This window comes from Oncorhynchus masou, chromosome 31 (assembly GCF_036934945.1).
Source record: "Oncorhynchus masou masou isolate Uvic2021 chromosome 31, UVic_Omas_1.1, whole genome shotgun sequence".
Taxonomy (NCBI): domain Eukaryota; kingdom Metazoa; phylum Chordata; class Actinopteri; order Salmoniformes; family Salmonidae; genus Oncorhynchus; species Oncorhynchus masou.
In genome coordinates, this window is record NC_088242.1 from 67,556,248 (window position 1) to 67,578,512 (window position 22,265).

Consider the following 22,265-nt stretch of genomic DNA (forward strand, 5'->3'; position numbering starts at 1 on the left):
ATACAGGCGTCCTTCATAACTCAGTTGACTGAGATTAAGGAAACCGCTCAGGGATTTCACTATGAGGCCCAATGGTGACTTTAAAACAGTTACTAAGTATAATGGCTGTGATAGGAGATAACTAAGGATAGTTCAAAAACATTGTAGTTACTCCACAATACAAACCTAATTGACAGAGTGAAAATAAAGAAGCTGGAAAGAAGCCTAACAAATATTCCAATACCTGCATCCTGTTTGCGACACGGCACTAAAGAAATACTGCAAAAAATGTAGCAAAGCAGTTACATTTTGTCCTGAATAAAAAAGTGTCATGTTTGGGGCAAATCCAATACAACACATTACCGAATATCACTCTCCATATTTTCAAGCATAGTGGTGGCTGCATCATGTTATGAGTATGCTTGTACTGTAATAGTTAAAGACTATAGAGTTGTTCAGGATAAAAAAAATAAACGTAATGGTAAGCAGAGGTAAAAGTAAGCAGAGGTAAAATCCTAGAGGAAAACCTGGTTCAGTCTGCTTTCCACCAGACACTGAGAGATTAATTTACCTTTTAGCAAGAAAATAGCCTAAAACACAATGCCAAATCTACACTAGAGTTGCTTACCAAGAACACAGTGAATGTTCCTGAGTGACCGAGTTACAGTCTTGATTTAAATCTACTTGAAAATCTATGGCAAGACCTGAAAACTGTTGTCTAGCAATGATCAACAACCAATTTGACAGAGCTTAACGAATTTTGAAAATGATAATGGGCAAATGTTGCACAATCCAGGTGTAGAAAGCTTTTAGAGACTTACACAGAAGACTTTCACTGACAAAGGTGCTTCTACAAAGTATTGACTCAGGGGTGTGAATAATTATGTAAATAGGATATTTCTGTAATTTATTTTCAATAAATGTGAAAAAATGTCTAAAAACACGTTTTGACCTTATCACTATGGGTTGTTGTATGTAGATGGGCGATACAAATCCATTTTGAATCCAGGCTGTGACACAACAAAATGCAGACTAAGTCAAGGTATATGAATACCTTCTGAAGGCACTGTATGTATGCACTGCACTCTCATGTGTGTGTTTGTGTATGGGTCTGGCCAGCATGCTCCAGTAGGACTCTCTGTATAACCAGTCAGTCAGTAGCACACCAAATATTGTCTCGTATAACCAGTCAGTCAGTAGCACACTAACTATTGTCTCATATAATCCGTCAGCCAGTAGCACACTAACCCATATCTCATACAGTATAAGCAGTGAGTCAGAAGAACAGAAGTCCAGGTGATTTCCACATTAGCAGATGATGATGTTCACACTGGCTTCTTTTTGTCCTACTAGAAGAAAGACCATCATTCCACTGCCCTGAGAACCCCCCCCCCCCCACACACACACACACAAGCAGTGTTGGGATTAGTTACCTGAAACATTTAGTTGTTACACTTAACAAAAGTAATGCTTTACTTTACAACAGTACTATTTTCCACCACCGCTGACTGCAAGGCTCTACAGAAGGTGGTATGACCAGCGGAACGCACCATCAGGTGCACACTGCCTGTCCTCCAGGACACCTACAACACCAGGTGTCGCAGGAAGGCCATGAAAGTCATCAGGGACTTCAGCCACCTGAGCCACGGCCTGTTCTCCCCGCTCTCATCACTCAGACACAGGCAATATAGGACCATTATGGCAAAAAACTGACAGGCCAATTGCTCCTGCCCCCAGACCATCAGGCTGCTGAATAGCCACCACAAATCAACCTTCTGATCCCCTTGTCACCCTCCTGCCCCCAGACTTCCTACCTCTCCCTCCCCATGATCCCCTACGGACCCTGTGCATGTGACTAATAAACTCTGATTTGATCATCTGTGGCGGTGCTAGTCTAGATGTGCTGCACTATAATATGGGCTGCTTAATTAGCCATATACAGTGCACTCGGAAAGTATTCAAACCCCTTGACTTTTTCCACATTTTGTTACAGCATTATTATAAAATTATTTAAATACATTGTTTTACTCATCAATCTACACATAATACCCCATAATGACAAAGCAAAAACTGTTTTTTCTCAATTTTAGCAAATGTATATAAAAAACAATACAGAAATACCTTATTTACTAAAGTAAGTCTTTTTACTAAAGACTCTTTGCTATGAGACTTGAAATTGAGCTCAGGTGCATCATGTTTGCATTCAACATCCTTGAAAAGTTTCTACGATTTGATTGGAGTCCACCGATGTTAAATTAAATTGATTGGACATGATTTGGAAAGGCACACAACTGTCTATATAAGGTCCCATAGTTGACAGTGTATGTCAGAGCAAAAACCAAGTCATGAGGTCGAAGGAATTGTCAATAGAGACAGGATTGTGTTGAGACACAGATCTGGGGAAGGGTACCAAAACATTTCTGCAGCATTGAAGGTCCCCACGAACACAGTGTAACCACCAGACTCTTCCTAGAGCTGGCCGCCAAACTGAGCAATCAGAGGAAAAGGGCCTTGTTCCAGGAGGTGACCAAGAACCCGATGGTTACTCTGACAGAGCTCCAAAGTTCCTCTGTGGAGATGGGAGAACCTTCTCGAAGGACAACCATCTCTGTAGCACTCCACCAATCAGGCCTTTATGGTAGTGACCAGATGGAAGACACTCCTCAGTAAAGGGCACATGACAGTCCGCTTGTATTTCGCCAAAAGGCACCCAAAGGAAACAAGTTTCTCTGTTCTGATGTAGGCTAATGTCTGACCCCAGTGTGTTTGTTTCATTCCCTGTGTTTAAACGTGTGTATGCGTGCACTTGTATTTGTGTGTGTGAGGACAAACCACCCCCCCCCAATTTTTTTTACAAATCCTACTGATTTCAATGTCTGGCACTTTTATAATAGGGCGAAATCGCGCCCGATTTATAGGGCTTCTACTAGATGTCAACAGTCTGGAAAAGAGTTGCAGGCTGGAAAAATTAGCCAGAAATGTTTGTTTCCCAATTTGGCTGTAGTGTTTCCAAGCGCGTGAGTGAGAGCGCGTTCTTTGGTATTTTTCTACCAGGAAAGACAATAATGATTCTCCGTCTTAAATTGTATCGTTTATTTGCGTATTAGGGTACATAAGGTTTGATTATAAACGTTGATTGAGTTTATTGGTAACGTTTGGGATTCATTTTGTATGCATTTTGAAGGAGGGAAACCGAGTGGATTATTGACTGAAGCGCGCCAGTTAAACTGAGTTTTTATGGATATAAAGAAGGACATTATCGAACAAAAGGACCATTTGTAATGTAACTGGGACCTTTTGGAGTGCCAACAGAAGAAGATCTTCAAAGGTAAGGCATATGTTATATCGTTTTTTTCTGACTTTTGTGTCGCAACTCCCTAGTTGACAATGATTTGTTATGCATTTGTGTGCTGGGCGCTGTCATCAGATTATCGCATGGTTTGCTTTCTCCGTAAATCCTTTTTGAAATCTGACATGGCGGCTGGATTATCAACAAGTTAAGCTTTGTTTTGATGTATTGCACTTGTGATTTCATGAAAGTTTAATATTTTTAGTAGTTTCATTTTAATTTGGCGCTCTGCAATTTCACCGGATGTTTTTGAAATGGGGCGTCCCACTGATCCGCAAGCAGTTTTAACTGACTAAATAAAGGAAACACCAACATAAAGTGTCTTAATAGGGCATTGGGCCACCACGACCCAGAACAGCTTCAAAGCACCTTGGCATAGATTCTACAAGTGTCTGGAACACTATTGGAGAGCGTTGAGACCATTCTTCCACTAGAAATTCCTTTGTGGTGTTTTGTTGATGGTGGTTGAAAACGCTGTCTCTGGCACCACTACAGAATATCCCAAGTGTTACATTTGGTTGAGATCTGGTGACTGTGGCGGCCATGGCAAAAGGTTTACATCATTTTTATGCTCATCAAACCATTCACTGACCACTCGTGCCCTGTGGCTGGGGGCATTGTTATCCTATTGGGGCATAGCCATGGTAGGCAAAATAATGCCTGCCCAGCATTTTTATACATGACCCTAAGCATGCTTTGCTTAATTAACTCAGGAACCATACTTGCTTTCAATATACTTTGTATCCCTCATTTATTCAAGTGTTTCCATTATTTTGCCAGTTACCTGTATCGAAGTGCAACTCCAGAAAATATCATATTCCATCTGAATATAGTAGGTTACAACAGTACAAACACATGTACAGTATATCTTATGTAACCCAGATACACAGACATGCTCCTTCTGATTCAACCTGTAAACATTCACACCTCTTGTGGTTGTCAATCACTGAGACAGTGTTGCGTGGCTCCTTGTGTGACCCTACATGTCTATCTATCTCTTTCTCTCTCTCTCTGTGTGTTTATTTGTTTATTTGTTTATTGGATCACCATTAGCTTTTGCAGCAGAAGAAGCTACTCTTCGTGGGGTCCACAAAAAAACACAAAACAAGTACAGATAGATACACAGATAGATACACTGATAACTAAGAACAGTCACACAACATTTTAAATACAATAATAGACAACCCAAAAATAATGCAAGCAATCCAACAAAAAAATAATATGTATGTTAGTGTATTTGTGTGTGTGTCCTCCCAGTTCTTGCCATTCCATGAGTTGTTGTATTAATCTGTTTTTTAAAAGGTAATTGGTTGTTTGCTTGAATAATTGGGGCTGTATATCTGGTGGCTGATCATTATTGATGGATAACTTTAATTTTTCCACCTCTCCCACACCTCTCCCACACTAATTCAAAACAACAGTCCTTTTCTTTCATTATTAGATATTTATTTGTAAACAATATGATGGTTCTCTGTTCTATGTAATTTTAGTTCAGAGTTTTTCTGCTTTTACTAGTGAAATACTCCCGAGTGCATCACAGTGCTAGAGGCGTCACTACAGACCCTGGTTTGATCCCAGGCTGTATCACAACTGGCCATGATCGGGAGTCCCATAGGGCGGTGCACAATTGGTCCAGAGTCGTCTGGGTTAGGGGAGGGTTTGGCCGGGGTAGGCCGTCATTGTAAATGATAAATTGTTCTCAACTGACTAACCTAGTTACATAAAATTATATTTTTGTTTTGAAATAGTCATTGGAATGATTGGCAATATCAAAAGGTGTTGGTAAAAATAACCCATCACCTTCAATGAATGATGGAGATTTTTTGCCCATTATATCATTTAAGGTACTCTAAAGTCTTTTTCTGGTGTGTTTTATGTCATTTATCTTTGTTTGGTAATATAATTTCTTATTTTTTGTTAAGTTAATCAAAAAATTATAAATTGTACCATTAAGTCAATCAATCAGCAGAGCAGCCTGATTTGCTTTAAGGTTTCAAGTTTAAATGGCACATGCACAAGTACAATGATATGCTTTTCTTGCAAGCTCCAACACAACAACGCAGTAATCAATATCAATTTAGCACAAAAAAAGAGTATAATGTAGAACAAAAACATACAAGAAATAAAAAGAAGAAATACGAAGAACAAGAGAAAGTAAGAAGTTATATACAGGTTTGTATGATTGTATGTGAGTGTGTATGCGTGGAGTCGGTATACAGGTGTGTGCTTGTTATGTGTGTGTTGGACTGTCAGTGTGTGTGTGTGTGTGTAGAGTCATGTGAGTGTGCGTAGAGACAGTGCAAAAATAAAAAATAAAATACCAGGGTCAACTCAGATAGTCGATGTAGCCATTCTGTTGGCTGTTTAGCAGTTTTATGGCTTGGGGATACAAGCTGTCCAGGAGCCTGTTGATGTCAAACTTGATGCACCGGTACTGCTTACTGTGCGGAAGCAGAGAGAACAGTCTATGGCTTGGGTGGCTGGAGTCTTTAACATTTTTCAGAGACATCCTGATTTATTTGATTTTAGTCCTCATTTGGACTAATCTTCCAACAGTCATTAAACATTAAAATACAATGTATAATTTGAACACATTTTCACATATAACACACTGTTACAAACAAATATAATACACTGACATATTGACCTGATAAATACTCAGCCTAAAAGATATATTGATTCGTCATCTACCATAGTCCAGCACAACTTTCCTATGAATTATATTTAAATGGTTTTAAACTATTGTTAAAATGTATATATTGAAAGGTTTCTGTTTTGCTCAGTTAAATTAGTCAATTTCTTTTTTGCTCTAAATCGAAATGTTCTATTACTCTTTTCTGTCTGGATAACACATAGATGGTGGACAATCTATTCCTAGTATTTACTGAATGTCTGTCTCTTACTGACTGAATACAGTTGTGAATAGAGTTTGCCGTTTTACATGGTGTATTTTATGAAATAAAATAAGCATGTTTTTTTCAATTATCTTGTTGATTGATGACCAACCAATAGCATTGTGCATGACTACAACAGAAGAACCATATCTCCACCTTAAAACAATCCTTGCTTCTGTACAATCTGCAGCCTCTTAATTTCACTTGCTGATGCATTTCCCCAGACCACAGAACAGTAGTTCACCTGACTCTCAATTAATGCTTGTGTTACTTGCTTAAGACTATTTCCTGGTAAGTATTTAGCTGTCCTTCTGATCATGCATGCTGTTTTAATATTTATTTTACATAGATGAGTTATTTGAGATGACGATGATAAGCAGTTGTCTAGCTGCACTCCCAGTAGTTTGGTTTCTGCCACTTCCTCAATTAGTACTCCCCCCATATTTAAATTGTATCCCATGCTGTGTTGGCCTTTTCCTAGTGGAGCAGACCAACATAACTTTGGTTTTGTTGGTGTTTAAAATAAGTTTGTTCCGGCAAACCCACTCCCTGATATTCTCCAAATCAAGCTTGCTGTACTTGTTGAAACGATTGTCTTGCTGTATAAATTGTAGTATCATCTGCAAATATAGTTGCTTGAGTTTCAGATAAGGCATAGGGAAGGTCGTTGGTGTATATTAAGTGGCCCAAGGCAGCTGCCCTGCGGTATTCCACAGTTTAAAGCATGAGGGGAAGAAAATAAACCATTGATATAGGTGGACTGTTTCCTGTCAGTTAGTTATGACTGTACCCAATTCAATGCTACCTCCTTATTAAGCCATAATGCATTAATGTTGTCAAAATTATTTAATGATCCACCAAATCAAATGCTGCACTAAAATCTAAAAATAGTACACCCACAAACCTGCCATTATCCATAGCATTGAGCCACTTGTCAGTCATGTCAACCAACGGAGTGGTAGTGGAATGGTTTATGCGATAAGCATGCTGATTGGCTGTAATCAGATCATTATTTTCCATGTACTCCCATATTTGTCTACTCACAATACCCTCCAATATCTTACTGAGTGAAGGGAGTAGACTAATTGGTCAACTATTGGCAGGAGTAATGGGTTCTTTGCTGTCTTTTGGAATAGGACACAGTTTAGCATGCTTCCATACATTTGCAAACATCCTCTTTTCCAGTGACCAATTAAGTATGTGTTTCAGTGGAGCTGCAATCTGGGGAGAGGCATAGCGAAGTAAAAAATTGTCCATAAGATCATAACCTGTAGATTTACCATCAGGTAATGACTTCAATAGGTGGCTTAGAACTCCTCTACTTACACCATTTGTAGACTAAAAGAGCAAGTCTTGTTGCTCATAATATGATCATCAATCCATTGGACAATTTGGAAGAATGTCTGTTTACATTACTGCTCAATAAATTAATTGTCTTTGTAAAAGAAATCTGCTAAATTATTGACAATATCAGCTGGTTTTGTTATTGTTCTCCCGCCAACCTCCACACTCGATGGGCATGATGAGATAGATGTACTAAGTAAGCCCTTACTGTATTCCATACCTTTTTAGAATCATTTTTACATTCAAGAAAAGCTTTGTTGTAAAATAATGTCTTTTTCTCACGATTCAATTTAACTGTATTATTACTTAATGTTCTATAATTCTGTTCATCAATTTCTAGTTCAGATTTGGCTGCTAAGACTTTTGCCATATTTCCTTGAGAAAAAGCCTCCTCATCAATCCATGGAGATGGATGAGCCCCAACTGTACTCTTTCTTACTGGTGCATGATGGTCTATTAACTCAGTGAGCAAATCAATAAAACATTCTGTAGCATGATTTAGATCATCCTCTAGATAAATCAGCTCCCAGGGTACAGCAGCCAAATCATTTTGAAATAGCTCATAATTAAATGTTTAAACATTTCTCTTGACCACACTCCTTGGGGGTTTCTTTGGAACCTTGGTGTTCATGGTTATGGTCACAATATTATGGTCTGTCCAGCCCACTGGCATTGATCTAGCTTCTAAGCATTGCAATGTATATTACAGAAGATCAGATCAATGCATGTGTCTGAACGATGACTCAACTTAGTTGATGATCTAGTAGTATCATTAACCACAGTTCTCTGCATATCACATCAATTTAGTTATATTCAAATTATTATGATCGTTCTAATGTATATTAAAATCACACAAAATAAATACATCTCTGTTGGTATCTGTGGCCTGGTCAAACCCAGTGCATAAGTCATCCAGATAGGACACCTTAGAGATAGGAGGTCTATACACACATTCTACCAATATGGCTGCCTGGTGAGGCAGATGTATTTGAGCCCATAGTGCCTCTCTTTGACATACATTAAGGTCATCCCTCATCTTAAAAGGTATATGATTCTGAATATACAGTGCTACATCCCCACCATTCATATTCCTGTCCCTTCTAAGTAGACTATATCCATTAATTTTTATTTGCCCATCATTTACAGATGCATCTAAATGTGTTTCGGTCAAAGCCAAAATACGAATATTATTTATGTTGACCAAGTTAAAAACCTAGGAAGGCTACATACATTAACCTGAGCTATTATATGCAACCCTTTCTTTGTCAAGTGGAGACCTACAGAGCATGTATTCGTTATAGATGAAGTTGTCATGATAGACTACAACACACAAACTCAGATTTGAACATTGAATTAAAATAGTCAGGGAGTTACTCTAGAGTTCCGATTAAATTTCCCATTGATGTAAATTTTATTCATCACCATGGAGACTTGTTGATTCAGGCAACGCTTTTCCTTCATGATGGGATACATTTTTTTCTATGTTCATTGATCTCCGTCGGGAAGTGATCATTTAATCCAAAATCAGTGTTTCTGAGTTCTCTGCCCTTGTTCTTCGTCATTTATTTTCGCTAAAATTTGTCAAAACATGCAATAATAGCCCGTGGCCTATTTCCAGGCCTATTTCCTATGGACACTGGAGAAAGTGACATTACGCACATCATCAGTTGGCAGTTTCAGTTGATTTGACATAAAGTCTCGGACTGTGTCCTCACAGCCTCTGCTGTTGTCATTCTCCGGCATCCCTGAAAATATTAGATTGTCCCGCATTGATCGACACTGTACATCAAGCAAGGCTTCTTTAAGTTGTTTCTCTCCCTTTGCACCACCACCACCTTGCCATGAATAGAGTCTACAGTACCTTTGGCTCTGTGTTCTCTTTCCTTAGATCATCAATCTGAAATTGGCTGAATTCTAGACTGGAACATAATGCATTGATATCCTCTCGTAATGTATCCAAGATATCAAGTTTGGCAAGCCTTTCATTTATGGATTCAACCTGGTTTTGGTTTGTTTTGTAGAATTGGGTTTGTTGTCCTTAACAATGCTTGAATCGTCCGAAACCAGCGACATGTTTCTTTGAGTTCGTAAGTATCACTCGTCAATGAATTGTTCAAGCTCCTCAATGGATTCTGAATCATCCAGCGTGTTTGCAAATCAAGCTCCTCAATGGATTCTGAATCATCCAGCGTGTTTGCAAATCAAGCTCCTCAATGGATTCTGAATCATCCAGCGTGTTTGCAAATCAAGCTCCTCAATGGATTCTGAATCATCCAGCGTGTTTGCAAATCAAGCTCCTCAATGGATTCTGAATCATCCAGCGTGTTTGCAAATCAAGCTCCTCAATGGATTCTGAATCATCATGCAAATCAGTTCCTCAATGGATTCTGAATTTGTTTGCAAATCAAGCTCCTCAATGGATTCTGAATCATCCAGCGTGTTTGCAAATCAAGCTCCTCAATGTATTCTGAATCATCCAGCGTGTTTGCAAATCATTCTGAAATCATCCAGCGTGTTTGCAAATCAAGCTCCTCAATGGATTCTGAATCATCCAGCGTGTTTGCAAATCAAGCTCCTCAATGGATTCTGAATCATCCAGCGTGTTTGCAAATCAAGCTCCTCAATGGATTCTGAATCATCCAGCGTGTTTACAAATCAAGCTCCTCAATGGATTCTGAATCATCCAGCGTGTTTGCAGGCACAGTAAAACAAAAAAGAACAAAACAACGTTAACTTAGCTAGTGTCAAGTCAGTGTATGCCAAACAAATCAGGCCAGGATGACAGGAAGAATGTTTCCAGTGATGTACTGGGCTGCATGCACCTGATAGTGATGGGCATTCCGGCTCTTTTCAGTGAGTCGGCTCGTTTGGCTCCCAAACGGCTGTTCTCTATTTTTTCAAAACAAACAGTTTGCGATAGTTTGACTAAGATTGGTGTTAAAACCATTCTAATTAAATTATTAAATTAAGCTGTTAAAAGCTGTTAGTGTCTTAAAGACCGTTCCACTGGTTCATGTTCATTAATTGTTTATGGTTTATTGAACAAGAATGGGAAACAGTGTTTGAACCCTTTACAAGTTATTTGGATTTTTATGAATTATCTTTGGAAGAAAGGGACGTTTCTTTTTTTGCTGAGGATATACTGTATATACACATCCTAGATCTGAATGTCACGACTTCCGCCGAGGTTGGCTCTCCTGCCTGTTCAGGTGGTGCTCGGCGGTCGTCGTCACCGTCCTACTAGCCACTAGCGATCCCTTTTCGTGTATCTGTTGGTTTTGTCTGATTGGTTTCACCTGTGTGTTGTTTAGTTAATTAGTGTCTGTATATGTAGTAGGTTGTCCCGCCCCTGTTTTGTGCGGGATTGATATTTGTGTATTCATGTCAGTCGGTGTATCTTGTGTTTATATTCTCCGGTCTGTCTTTAATCCTGTGTTGGATTGTTCACCCTGTGTGTGTTGGATTGACCGTGTTTTTTGTTCGCCGGAGAATAAACTGTAATATCGCTATCTGCTCTCTGCGCCTGATTCCACCCACCTTGTTTAGACGTGACACTGAATGAATGAAATATTCTTATTTAATACTTTTTTCTTTCCATAGTTAAATGTGCTGACAACAAAATCACACAAAAAATGATCAATGGAAATCAAATTGATCAACCCATGGAGGTCCGGATTTGGAATCACACTCAAAATTAAAGTGAAAAACCACACTTCAGGCTGATCCAACTTTGATGTAATGTCCTTTGTCCTTTCGTGCTTCTACACCTGCATTGCTTACAGTTTGGGGTTTTAGACTGAGTTTCTGTACAGCACTTTGAGATATCAGCTGATGTACGAAGGGCTATATAAATCAATTTGATTTGATTTGACTTTAAAGAAGTCAAAATGAGGCCCAGTGGTGTGTGCGGCCTCCACGTGCCTGTATGACCTCCCTACAATGCCTGGGCATGCTCCTGATGAGGTGGTCTCCTGAGGGATCTCCTCCCAGACCTGGACTAAAACATCCGCCAACTCCTGGACAGTCTGTGGTGCATGGAGCGAGACATGATGTCCCAGATGTGCTCAATTGGATTCAGGTCTGGGGAACGGGCGGGCCAGTCCATAGCATCAATGCCTTCCTCTTGCAGGAACTTCTGACACACTCCAGCCACATGAGGTCTAGCATTGTCTTGCATTAGGAGGAACCCAGGGCCAACCGCACCAGCATATGGTCTCACAAGGGGTCTGAGGATCTCATCTCGGTACCTAATGGCAGTCAGGCTACTTCTGGCGGCCCCCCAAAGAAATGCCACCCCACACCATGACTGACCCACCGCCAAACCGGTAATGCTGGAGGATGTTGCAGGCAGCAGAACATCTCCAGACTCTGTCACGTCTGTCACATGTGCTCAGTGTGAACCTGCTTTCATCTGTGAAGAACACAGGGCGCCAGTGGCAAATTTGCCAATCTTGGTGTTCTCTGGCAAATGCCAAAAGTCCTGCACGGTGTTGGGCTGTAAGCACAACCCCCACCTGTGGACGTCGGGCACTCATACCACCCTCATGGAGTCTGTTTCTGACCATTTGAGCAGACACATGCACATTTGTGGCCTGCTGGAGGTCATTTTTCAGGGCTCTGGCAGTGCTCCTCCTGCTCCTCCTTGCACAAAGGCGGAGGTAGCGGTCCTGCTGCTGGGTTGTTGCCCTCCTACGGCCTCCTCCACGTCTCCTGATGTACTGGCCTGTCTCTTGGTAGCGCCTCCATTCTCTGGACACTACGCTGACAGACACAGCAAACATTCTTGCCACAGCTCGCATTGATGTGCCATCCTGGATGAGCTGCACTACCTGAGCCACTTGTGGGGGTTGTAGACTCCGTCTCATGCTACTACAAGAGTGAAAGCACCATCAGCATTCAAAAATGACCAAAACATCAGCCAGGAAGCATAGGAACTGAGACGTGGTCACCACCTGCAGAACCACTCCTTTATTGGGGGTGTCTTGCTAATTGCCTATAATTTCCACCTGTTGTCTATTTAATTTGCACAACAGCATGTGAAATGTATTGTCAATCAGTGTTGCTTCCTAAGTGGACAGTTTGATTTCACAGAAGTGTGATTGACTTAGAGTTACATTGTGTTGTTTAAGTGTTCCCTTTATTTTTTTGAGCAGTGTATATATTATATATTTTTTGTGTGAAGACCAATTGTCGGGATGTCTCATGGTCTGACAAACACCACTCTAGCTCTGCCATCTCTCACTGCAGATGTGGAAGTGCGAGAACCGAGAAGCAGATGCAGTAGATTGAGACGCGTCCAAAGCAATAAAATGGATCTCTCTTAAACTGACCAATTGAGGATGAGGATTTTTTTATTATGTTACTTAGATTGAAGCCCTGGTTTGTCAATTGACTCTAAGCGGTTTAACCTGTTTCCTCCCCTTCATATACACTGATTAAAGTGGATTTAACAGTGTTACGCACGCCTCTATGACGAGGGAACGCACCACCCTGCTACAACTCAACTCTCCGTGAAGTGAAAAAGGTATGTAACATCAATAAGGGATCATAGCTTTCACCTGGTTTCATCTGGTCAGTCTATGTCATGGAAAGAGCAGGTGTTCTCGGTGTGGAACACAGGTGTGCAGTCTTACCTTGCTTGTGTGTGTGTGTGCGTGTGCGTGTGCGTGTGTGTGTGTGTGTGTGTGTGTGTGTGTGTGTTCTTACCTTGGTGTGTAGTTTGGAGAGCTGCTTGTCATCCAGGTGCGTCTGTGTGTAGACACGTCTCTTATAGCGGAACTGGGAGAGGAACACACAGAGACCATACAGGTTTACTGGAATAAACCTTTATTAGTTAGTTAATTAGTTAGTTAGTCTGCTAGTTCATTATTAAGTAAATAAAACATATTTAGAGAAAAGTACGTGATCTTCTGCCTTCCATTCTCAACTTGTCACAGCCCGGACGTTTATTAGTTTGGTTAGAAACACAGATTTTATAAACAGGTCTCATTGAACACTGTGGTTAAAAAACTGTAAACGTTGGGGTTGACAGGTGGTCGTGTGTGTGTGTGTGTGTGTGTGTGTGTGTGTGTGTGTGTGTGTGTGTGTGTGTCTGGTAACTGATCAATTTAATTTCAGAGATTGCAGTAAAGACCACTCTCATACAATTACAGCACATACTTACTCTCATGTGAAAGTGCCCTTTGCCCTCCCATAGATTACACTCCTAAAGTGCATGCACACACGCACAATCAAATGCATTCACTTTTTTGCTTATTTCCATGCTTCCATCATGTGTGCTCCCTTATTAGCCAGGCCACTTGAGATCCAAGGCATTATTCAGCATTCAACCAGGTCCCCAGGATGTTGGGAAATGCTTTCAAAGCTGGCCACTTGGGGCAACGGTGAGTGCTATTACCATTAAGTAGGCTTACAACTTGCTAAGGAGTTGTGCTTGGGGATGGGGGATGAGTCAATGCCGCGAGTTCTGGCTCCGAGGGTCACATGTTCAATTCCAGTGAAGAAATCCATCATAGAATTTTGTGTTTATTTATACCACATTTCAAATTTAGTCAGAAAGTAATTTTAATTTCAAGTTAAAGTGTACTCTTAGCTAGCTAGCTAATGTTAGCTGGTGGTCTCGCTAGCTAAAGTTACGTGTATGATCTGTGTAGTAATATTATTTGTATCTCATAGCTATTTGTATTGCTAGTTATAGCCTAATGTTAGCTAGCTAACATTAAACCTGGTTGGTTAGCAAACCTGCAGATTGTGGTTCATTGTTTAGCTAGCTAGCTACATGTCTAAATAAAAGACACCACTATGCAAGTAACCATTTCAATAGAATGTTCATGACGTCACTACGACTACTGTCATAATCATAGCAAGTAAATTAGCTCTGGCTATCTACTCCGATTTCAGATCACTCTTGTCTGAGTGTGCCAGAGGGCAGAATAACTGGCACATTTACAAACGCTAGACACCCGTTGAATATGGCCGGTGTCAGTAAACGTAGGCAAAAAAAGTGCAACTAAATTGTTTCCAGTTACACAGTTGCAGTCACCAACGCTCTTTATAACATAAAAACAGCCTAACCAGCTCTGCTAGGGCGAGTAAAATGGTCAGAGTGAGCTGTTCTCTCATTTGTGTCTGGAAGTAGTTAGCAAGCTTGCCAACATTACCTAGTTAGCTTGGGTGCTTGAGTGCTGTTGTTAGGTCAGAACGCTTGGATCAACCCTACTCCACGGCCAGAGTGCGCTCTGAACGCTCAAATTTGCCAATGGACAATCTGACAAGCTCTGAGTTTACGAATGCCCAGAGTGCACTCGGAGCACACTCTGGCACTCGGAGCACACTCTGGCACTCGGAGCACACTCTGACACTCCAGATTAAATTTATGAACACACCTGTAGTATAATCCAGCCTTTAGTCCTGAAATGGTTGTTTAGTACATGGCCTCACATGTGAATCCATAAAGAGATGGGTGGAGCTAAGGCTTTAGAGGCTGTGAACGATGCTGAATGGGTGTAGACAAAGAAGAGCTCTCCTGTAGGTGTGTCAAAACATTTAAGGGACATTTTCTCAACTTGGTTTATCAACATTCACAGCAGAATTACTTTCTCATTGTTCCTCAACTGTAGTGTATGATATATCATTTTCTAGCTCCGAGTCTCTACTTTTTGTGAGGATCGACGCTGGAGACAGGAAGCAAGTACAGGGAAAACATGTAATAAATTAGGGACATGAAACAGGACAGGAACAGCGTCTGTGCAGGGGACAAAGTAACGACATCAATGCAGACATGGGGATCAAACAGAGGAAACAGAAAGGGGAGGCATTCAAATAATGATGGAGTTCAGGTGGGTCCAATGAGATGCAGGTGTACGTAATGAAGAGGTCGGTTGTGCATAATGATAGGCAGTCAGGCGCTCTCGAGCCAGAGTTTGAGAGGGGGAGCAGGCATGACACTTTCATCTAATGTAAAAAACACAATTTCAAGTTTGCTACATAAGACCAAATTGAGCCGGTAAATGTATCGCCTTCCAATCTGTAGCAACTGCGTGATGCCATCCCTTCAGCATGGACCAACATCCCTGTAGAACATTTCTGACACCATGTGGAATCCATGTCCTGAAGAATTCAGGCTGTTCTGGAGGCAAAGGTGGGTCCAACCCGGTACTAGATGGGTGTACCAAATAATCTTCCTAACCCTGGCAGTCATTCGGAATGCATATTGCGGCTGAATGAAAGATACAGCTGTTGGATTGTTAGACATCACTTTGCAAGCCAGCATAATGTGACTTGCTGCTGGTTTAGCGGGTGACCAGAGTCCAAAATACTGCAAAGGCTGATCACCAGCAAAAACACAACAACGGATAGTCACCATAAAAAAAACACAACGAATGCTGGTCACTAGTGAAAACACAATGAAGTTTGGTCACCAGCAAAAATACAAGCCTGGATTCAAGCCTATGCTGGTCTATGCTGTTTTTTGTCATCAGGGATGGATCTTCATGAGAGACAAATACCATAAACCATGGCCCTTGGCTGACTGTACACACACAGACATACACACAGACAAAAACGGGAGCATACACCCATCATACGCACATACACACAGCATAGCCCTGGGTAGTTAGATATTTCTAAATGTGCAGAGCCTCTCACATAGAGTTAAATAAAACACCAGTCAGTTATGACTGCCTGACATACAGTACACACAGACACACAGCTACATACCATACTATAAAAACACACAGCCAACCAGAAGCCAGAACAGCCTCAATGTACCTTGGCATAGATTCTACAAGTGTCTGGAACTCTATTGGAGGGATACGACACCATTCTTCCATCAGAAATTCCATCATTTGGTGTTTTGTTGATGGTGGCGGAAAAACACTGTCTCAGGCACCACTCCAGAAACTCCCATAAGTGTTCAATTGGGTTGAGATCTGGTTACTGAGACTGCCATGGCAGTGAATACTCGGATGTTAATTGCTTATTTAACTCAGGAAGCACACCTGTGTGGAAGCATCTGCTTTCAATATACTTAATTATTTTGTCAGTTACCTGTATATACCACAAAACTCTCTTATTTACCAGGCACAGCGCTCTTGGAATCTAGGAATAATATAGTGCCCATTGTAGTATGAGGAATTAAATTAGACATAAGGAAGTTGTTCTTTATCACCAGGGTGGAATTGTACAACATGATTTCATCATGCCACAGTAAAACCCTTGGGCTGAATCCAGCTCCATCATCCCCTGACTTTAGACCAATATCCCCCTGACTTCAGACCAATATCCCCCTGACTTCAGACCAATATCCCCCTGACTTCAGACCAATATCCCCCTGACTTCAGACCAATATCCCCCTGACTTCTGACTTCAGACCAATATCAGACCAATATCCCCTGACTTCAGACAATATTGACAGACCAAGATCCCCCTGACTTTAGACCAATATCCCCCTGACTTCAGACCAATATCCCCCTGACTTCAGACCAATATCCCCCTGACTTCAGACCAATATCCCCCTGACTTCAGACCAATATCCCCATGACTTCAGACCAATATCCCCCTGACTTCAGACCAATATCCCCATGACTTCAGACCAATATCCCCATGACTTCAGACCAATATCCCATCATCCCCTGACTTCAGACCAATATCCCCTGACTTCAGACCAATATCCCCCTGACTTCAGACCAATATCCCCTGACTTCAGACCAATATCCCCCTGACTTCAGACCAATATCCCCCTGACTTCAGACCAATATCCCCCTGACTTCAGACCAGACCATATCCCCCTGACTTCAGCTCCATCTCCCCCACTTCAGACCAATATGACTTCAGACCCCCTGACTTCAGAGCTCCAATATCAATATCCCCCTGACTTCAGACCAATATCAGACCCCCTGACTTCAGCTCCATCATCCCCCTGACTTTGACTTCAGACCAGTATCAATATCCCCTGACTTCAGACCAGACCAATATCCCCCTGACTTCAGACCAATATCCCCCTGACTTCAGACCAATATCCCCCTGACTTCAGACCAATATCCCCTGACTTCAGCTCCATCATCCCCTGACTTCAGACCAATATCCCCCTGACTTCAGACCAATATCCCCTGACTTCAGACCAATATCATCCCCCTGACTTCAGACCAATATCCCCTGACTTCAGACCAGCTCCATATCCCCCTGACTTCAGACCAATATCCCCCTGACTTCAGACCAATATCCCCATGACTTCAGACCAATATCCCCCTGACTTCAGACCAATATCCCCCTGACTTCAGACCAATATCCCCCTGACTTCAGACCAATATCCCCATGACTTCAGACCAATATCCCCCTGACTTCAGACCAATATCCCCCTGACTTCAGACCAATATCCCCCTGACTTCAGACCAATATCCCCCTGACTTCAGCTCCATCATCCCCCTGACTTCAGACCAATATCCCCCTGACTTCAGACCAATACCAATATCCCCTGACTTCAGACCAATATCCCCCTGACTTCAGACCAATATCCCCCTGACTTCAGACCAATATCCCCCTGACTTCAGACCAATATCCCCCTGACTTCAGACCAATATCCCCATGACTTCAGCTCCATCATCCCCCTGACTTCAGACCAATATCCCCCTGACTTCAGCTCCATCATCCCCCTGACTTCAGACCAATATCCCCCTGACTTCAGCTCCATCATCCCCCTGACTTCAGACCAATATCCCCCTGACTTCAGACCAATATCCCCCTGACTTCAGACCAATATCTCCCTGACTTCAGACCAATATCCCCCTGACTTCAGACCAATATCCCCCTGACTTCAGACCAATATCCCCTGACTGACAATATCCCCTGACTTCAGACCAATATCCCCCTGACTTCAGACCAATATCCCCCTGACTTCAGACCAATATCCCCTGACTTCAGACCAATATCCCCCTGACTTCAGACCAATATCCCCCTGACTTCAGACCAATATCCCCCTGACTTCAGACCAATATCCCCCTGACTTCAGACCAATATCCCCCTGACTTCAGACCAATATCCCCCTGACTTCAGACCAATATCCCCCTGACTTCAGACCAATATCCCCCTGACTTCAGACCAATATCCCCCTGACTTCAGACCAATATCCCCCTGACTTCAGACCAATATCCCCCTGACTTCAGACCAATATCCCCCTGACTTCAGACCAATATCCCCCTGACTTCAGACCAATATCAGACCCCCTGACTTCAGACCAATATCCCCCTGACTTCAGACCAATATCCCCCTGACTTCAGACCAATATCCCCCTGACTTCAGACCAATATCCCCTGACTTCAGACCTGAATATCTCCCTGAATATCCCCCTGACTTCAGACCAATATCCCCCTGACTTCAGACCAATATCCCCATGACTTCAGCTCATCATCCCCCTGACTTCCCCCTGACTTCAGACCAATATCCCCCTGACTTCAGACCAATATCCCCTGACTTGACTTCAGACCAATATCCCCCTGACTTCAGACCAATATCCCCCTGACTTCAGACCAATATCCCCCTGACTTCAGACCAATATCCCCCTGACTTCAGACCAATATCCCCCTGACTTCAGACCAATATCCCCCTGACTTCAGACCAATATCTCCCTGACTTCAGCTCCATCATCCCCCTGACTTCAGACCAATATCCCCCTGACTTCAGACCAATATCCCCCTGACTTCAGCTCCATCATCCCCCTGACTTCAGACCAATATCCCCCTGACTTCAGACCAATATCCCCCTGACTTCAGACCAATATCCCCCTGACTTCAGCTCCATCATCCCCCTGACTTCAGCTCCATCATCCCCCTGACTTCAGACCAATATCCCCCTGACTTCAGACCAATATCTCCCTGACTTCAGACCAATATCCCCCTGACTTCAGACCAATATCCCCCTGACTTCAGACCAATATCTCCCTGACTTCAGACCAATATCCCCCTGACTTCAGACCAATATCTCCCTGACTTCAGCTCCATCATCCCCCTGACTTCAGACCAATATCCCCCTGACTTCAGACCAATATCCCCCTGACTTCAGACCAATATCCCCCTGACTTCAGCTCCATCATCCCCCTGACTTCAGACCAATATCCCCCTGACTTCAGCTCCATCATCCCCCTGACTTCAGACCAATATCCCCCTGACTTCAGACCAATATCCCCTGACTTCAGACCAATATCAATATCCATGAGACCTATCCCCAGACCAGTATCCCCCTGACTTCAGCTCCATCATCCCCCTGACTTCAGCTCCATCATCCCCATGACTTCAGACCAATATCCCCTTGACTTCAGACCAATATCCCCCTGACTTCAGACCAATATCTCCCTGACTTCAGCTCCATCATCCCCCTGACTTCAGACCAATTCTACCGGCAGCCAAGATTTACCTGCAGACATTCTGCTACCTGAACAAGATACAACTATCTGCAACAACAGCATCTAGCCTACTGTTGCTGCATCCTTGACATCTGAAGAAAACACTCAGTCTGTTTTTATAGGGAGAAACATTGTACTTTGCTCACGAGAAACAGATATAAGAAAAATATTGCATTTTCAAAAACCCCAGGAATTAAACATTTGTAGTCAAACAATGTAGGCTGACTTTTAATAAATCCAGTAATGGATTATATAATCAATTCACTGGAGAAGGTTGGAGTGCACTCCAGTGAACACTCTCTATATCTAGAGTCCTGTCAGAGAGAGATCTAATGACGTTTAATGACTGTAAAAACACCACATCTTCACATTGGCTGTGTTTTTATATAATCATGAACCATGATCGACTACACTGGACTGTTAGAAATGACATCTGGAGCTGAGGACACTGCTGTCAGAGTGTGACTATCTCTGCTGAGTCTCTCACACACACATGCAAACATATCTAACTCACAGAACAGAGTAGATAATTGAATGATTGACAGGTGATATCCGGCTCCTAATGTTTTGTCTCTCATGGGAGAAGGCATATGATAGCAATACCATGACAGCAATAGGAGAGAGAACATACACTCCAACACACACACTCAAGCACACACGCACAAACAAACAAACATTCACAGACAACACATACTGATACGCAACATAAGACACACATAGAAAAAGTATGTTAATGAGAGAGGGGGCAGGCCTACCTCCAGGTATGGTACAGGTGTAGCAGAAGGCAGTGGATATTCCTTCAGCTGCCTCTCCTCGTCCAGGAACTTGCCAGCCTTTCCATTGTAAGCAGGCTGGAAGAGGCCATAGTTCAGCACATCCTTCAGGCTGTGATTCAAAGTACACAGGATACGCTGCTTAGACAACCAGATAGGAGCGTCCGCATCGAACTTCATACATTTCTGGAGGGAGAGAGGAGAGAGCAGGGGAAAGTTAGATGTGGCTTGTAATACAGTATGTGTGTGTATACCCAAACAAATTAAAACACAGCTTAACACCCCACTCTGCACAGACCGCAGTGCAGAGCAAAGGAAAGGAAAGAGGAGAGAGGGAGAGGGAGCATGCACACCTTATAATGAACTAAATAATTCACAGTTATCAAATAATGTAATCATTGATCAATTATTTCCTGCCATAGAGAACAAATCACAAGGATGGTGTTAGAAAACCTTGACCAGAGAAGAGGTTGCAACAACAGACTCACAAACTTCCACCTCAGGCCCCTATCTTGATACATTATGCATGGTCTCAAAGTTAACTGGAGGTATTGAAGTATCTGGCTCAAGAGCAGGTCTGAAGCCAGCTGTGCCATACAGTATTTAGGATATCAGTGACCATCTGATCAGCATTTTATTTCATAGGTGTAATGCATAGTCATACTTCAATGTAAAAAAAACGTATTTGTTATGTATAACGTAAAACCTGTTTGTCAAAGGAGACCTACATAGTGTATGTGTTGGTAAAGCATTCACTCTAGTTACCCCACTGTGGAGCACTGAGCTACACTCTTAGAAAAAAATATTTCCAAAAGTGTTCGTTGTCTTGATTTGAAAAACCCTTTTTGGAAGACAAGGGTTTTTTGTAAGGGAAATGGTTCTACCTTTAATTATACAAACGCAACCGTATTTTTTACACTTCATATGTTGACAACCTACACATTATGTCATGCTTAGGACATTTGAACAGCATTTAATCATACACATGCAACAATATGTTTATGGGTGTGGAATTTAGACTAACTAAAAAAAAAAATTGTGTTAAAATTGACTGTTCAACTTGAAAAAATAATACATGAGAAACAAGAATATGAAATATGAAATACATAATAAAATAAATAAGTAAGTAAGTAAGTAGGTAACCATACTATATATACGAAATATTTAAAAAGTCCGTTCCAATACCATATTTACAATGTGCAGGGATACTTGAATGATGGAGGTAGATGTGTATAGGGTAAGGTGACTAGGCAACAGGATACAAGATAAACAGAGTAGCAGCAGCTTGCATGTGAGTGTGTGTGTGGGTGTGTAGAGTCAGTATAAATGTATGTGCATATTATGTGTGACTGAGCAAATGATGCAGTGAGTGTTTGTGTGTGTGTTGGAGTGACAGTGTGAGTGAGTACGTAGGGCCCTGTGATTGTGCATAGAGACAGAGCAAGATTGAAATAAAATGTCTATAAAGATAAAAGTTTAACTCAAATAGTCCGTGTAGCAATTTTGTTAACTTTTTAACAGTTGCTTGC

General features: G+C 41.9%; 1 protein-coding gene across 1 annotated transcript in view; it reads right to left on the minus strand.

Moving 5' to 3' along the window:
• shank3a (SH3 and multiple ankyrin repeat domains 3a) overlaps positions 1-22,265 on the minus strand; it is a 304,109-nt gene that overhangs the window by 211,570 nt on the left and 70,274 nt on the right. The window contains exons 2-3 of the mRNA XM_064951735.1: positions 20,719-20,922; positions 13,273-13,344 (exon numbers count right to left, since the gene is read on the minus strand). Of these exons, the coding sequence (XP_064807807.1) occupies positions 13,273-13,344; positions 20,719-20,922 (276 nt within the window). The remainder of the gene's footprint in view (positions 1-13,272; positions 13,345-20,718; positions 20,923-22,265) is intronic.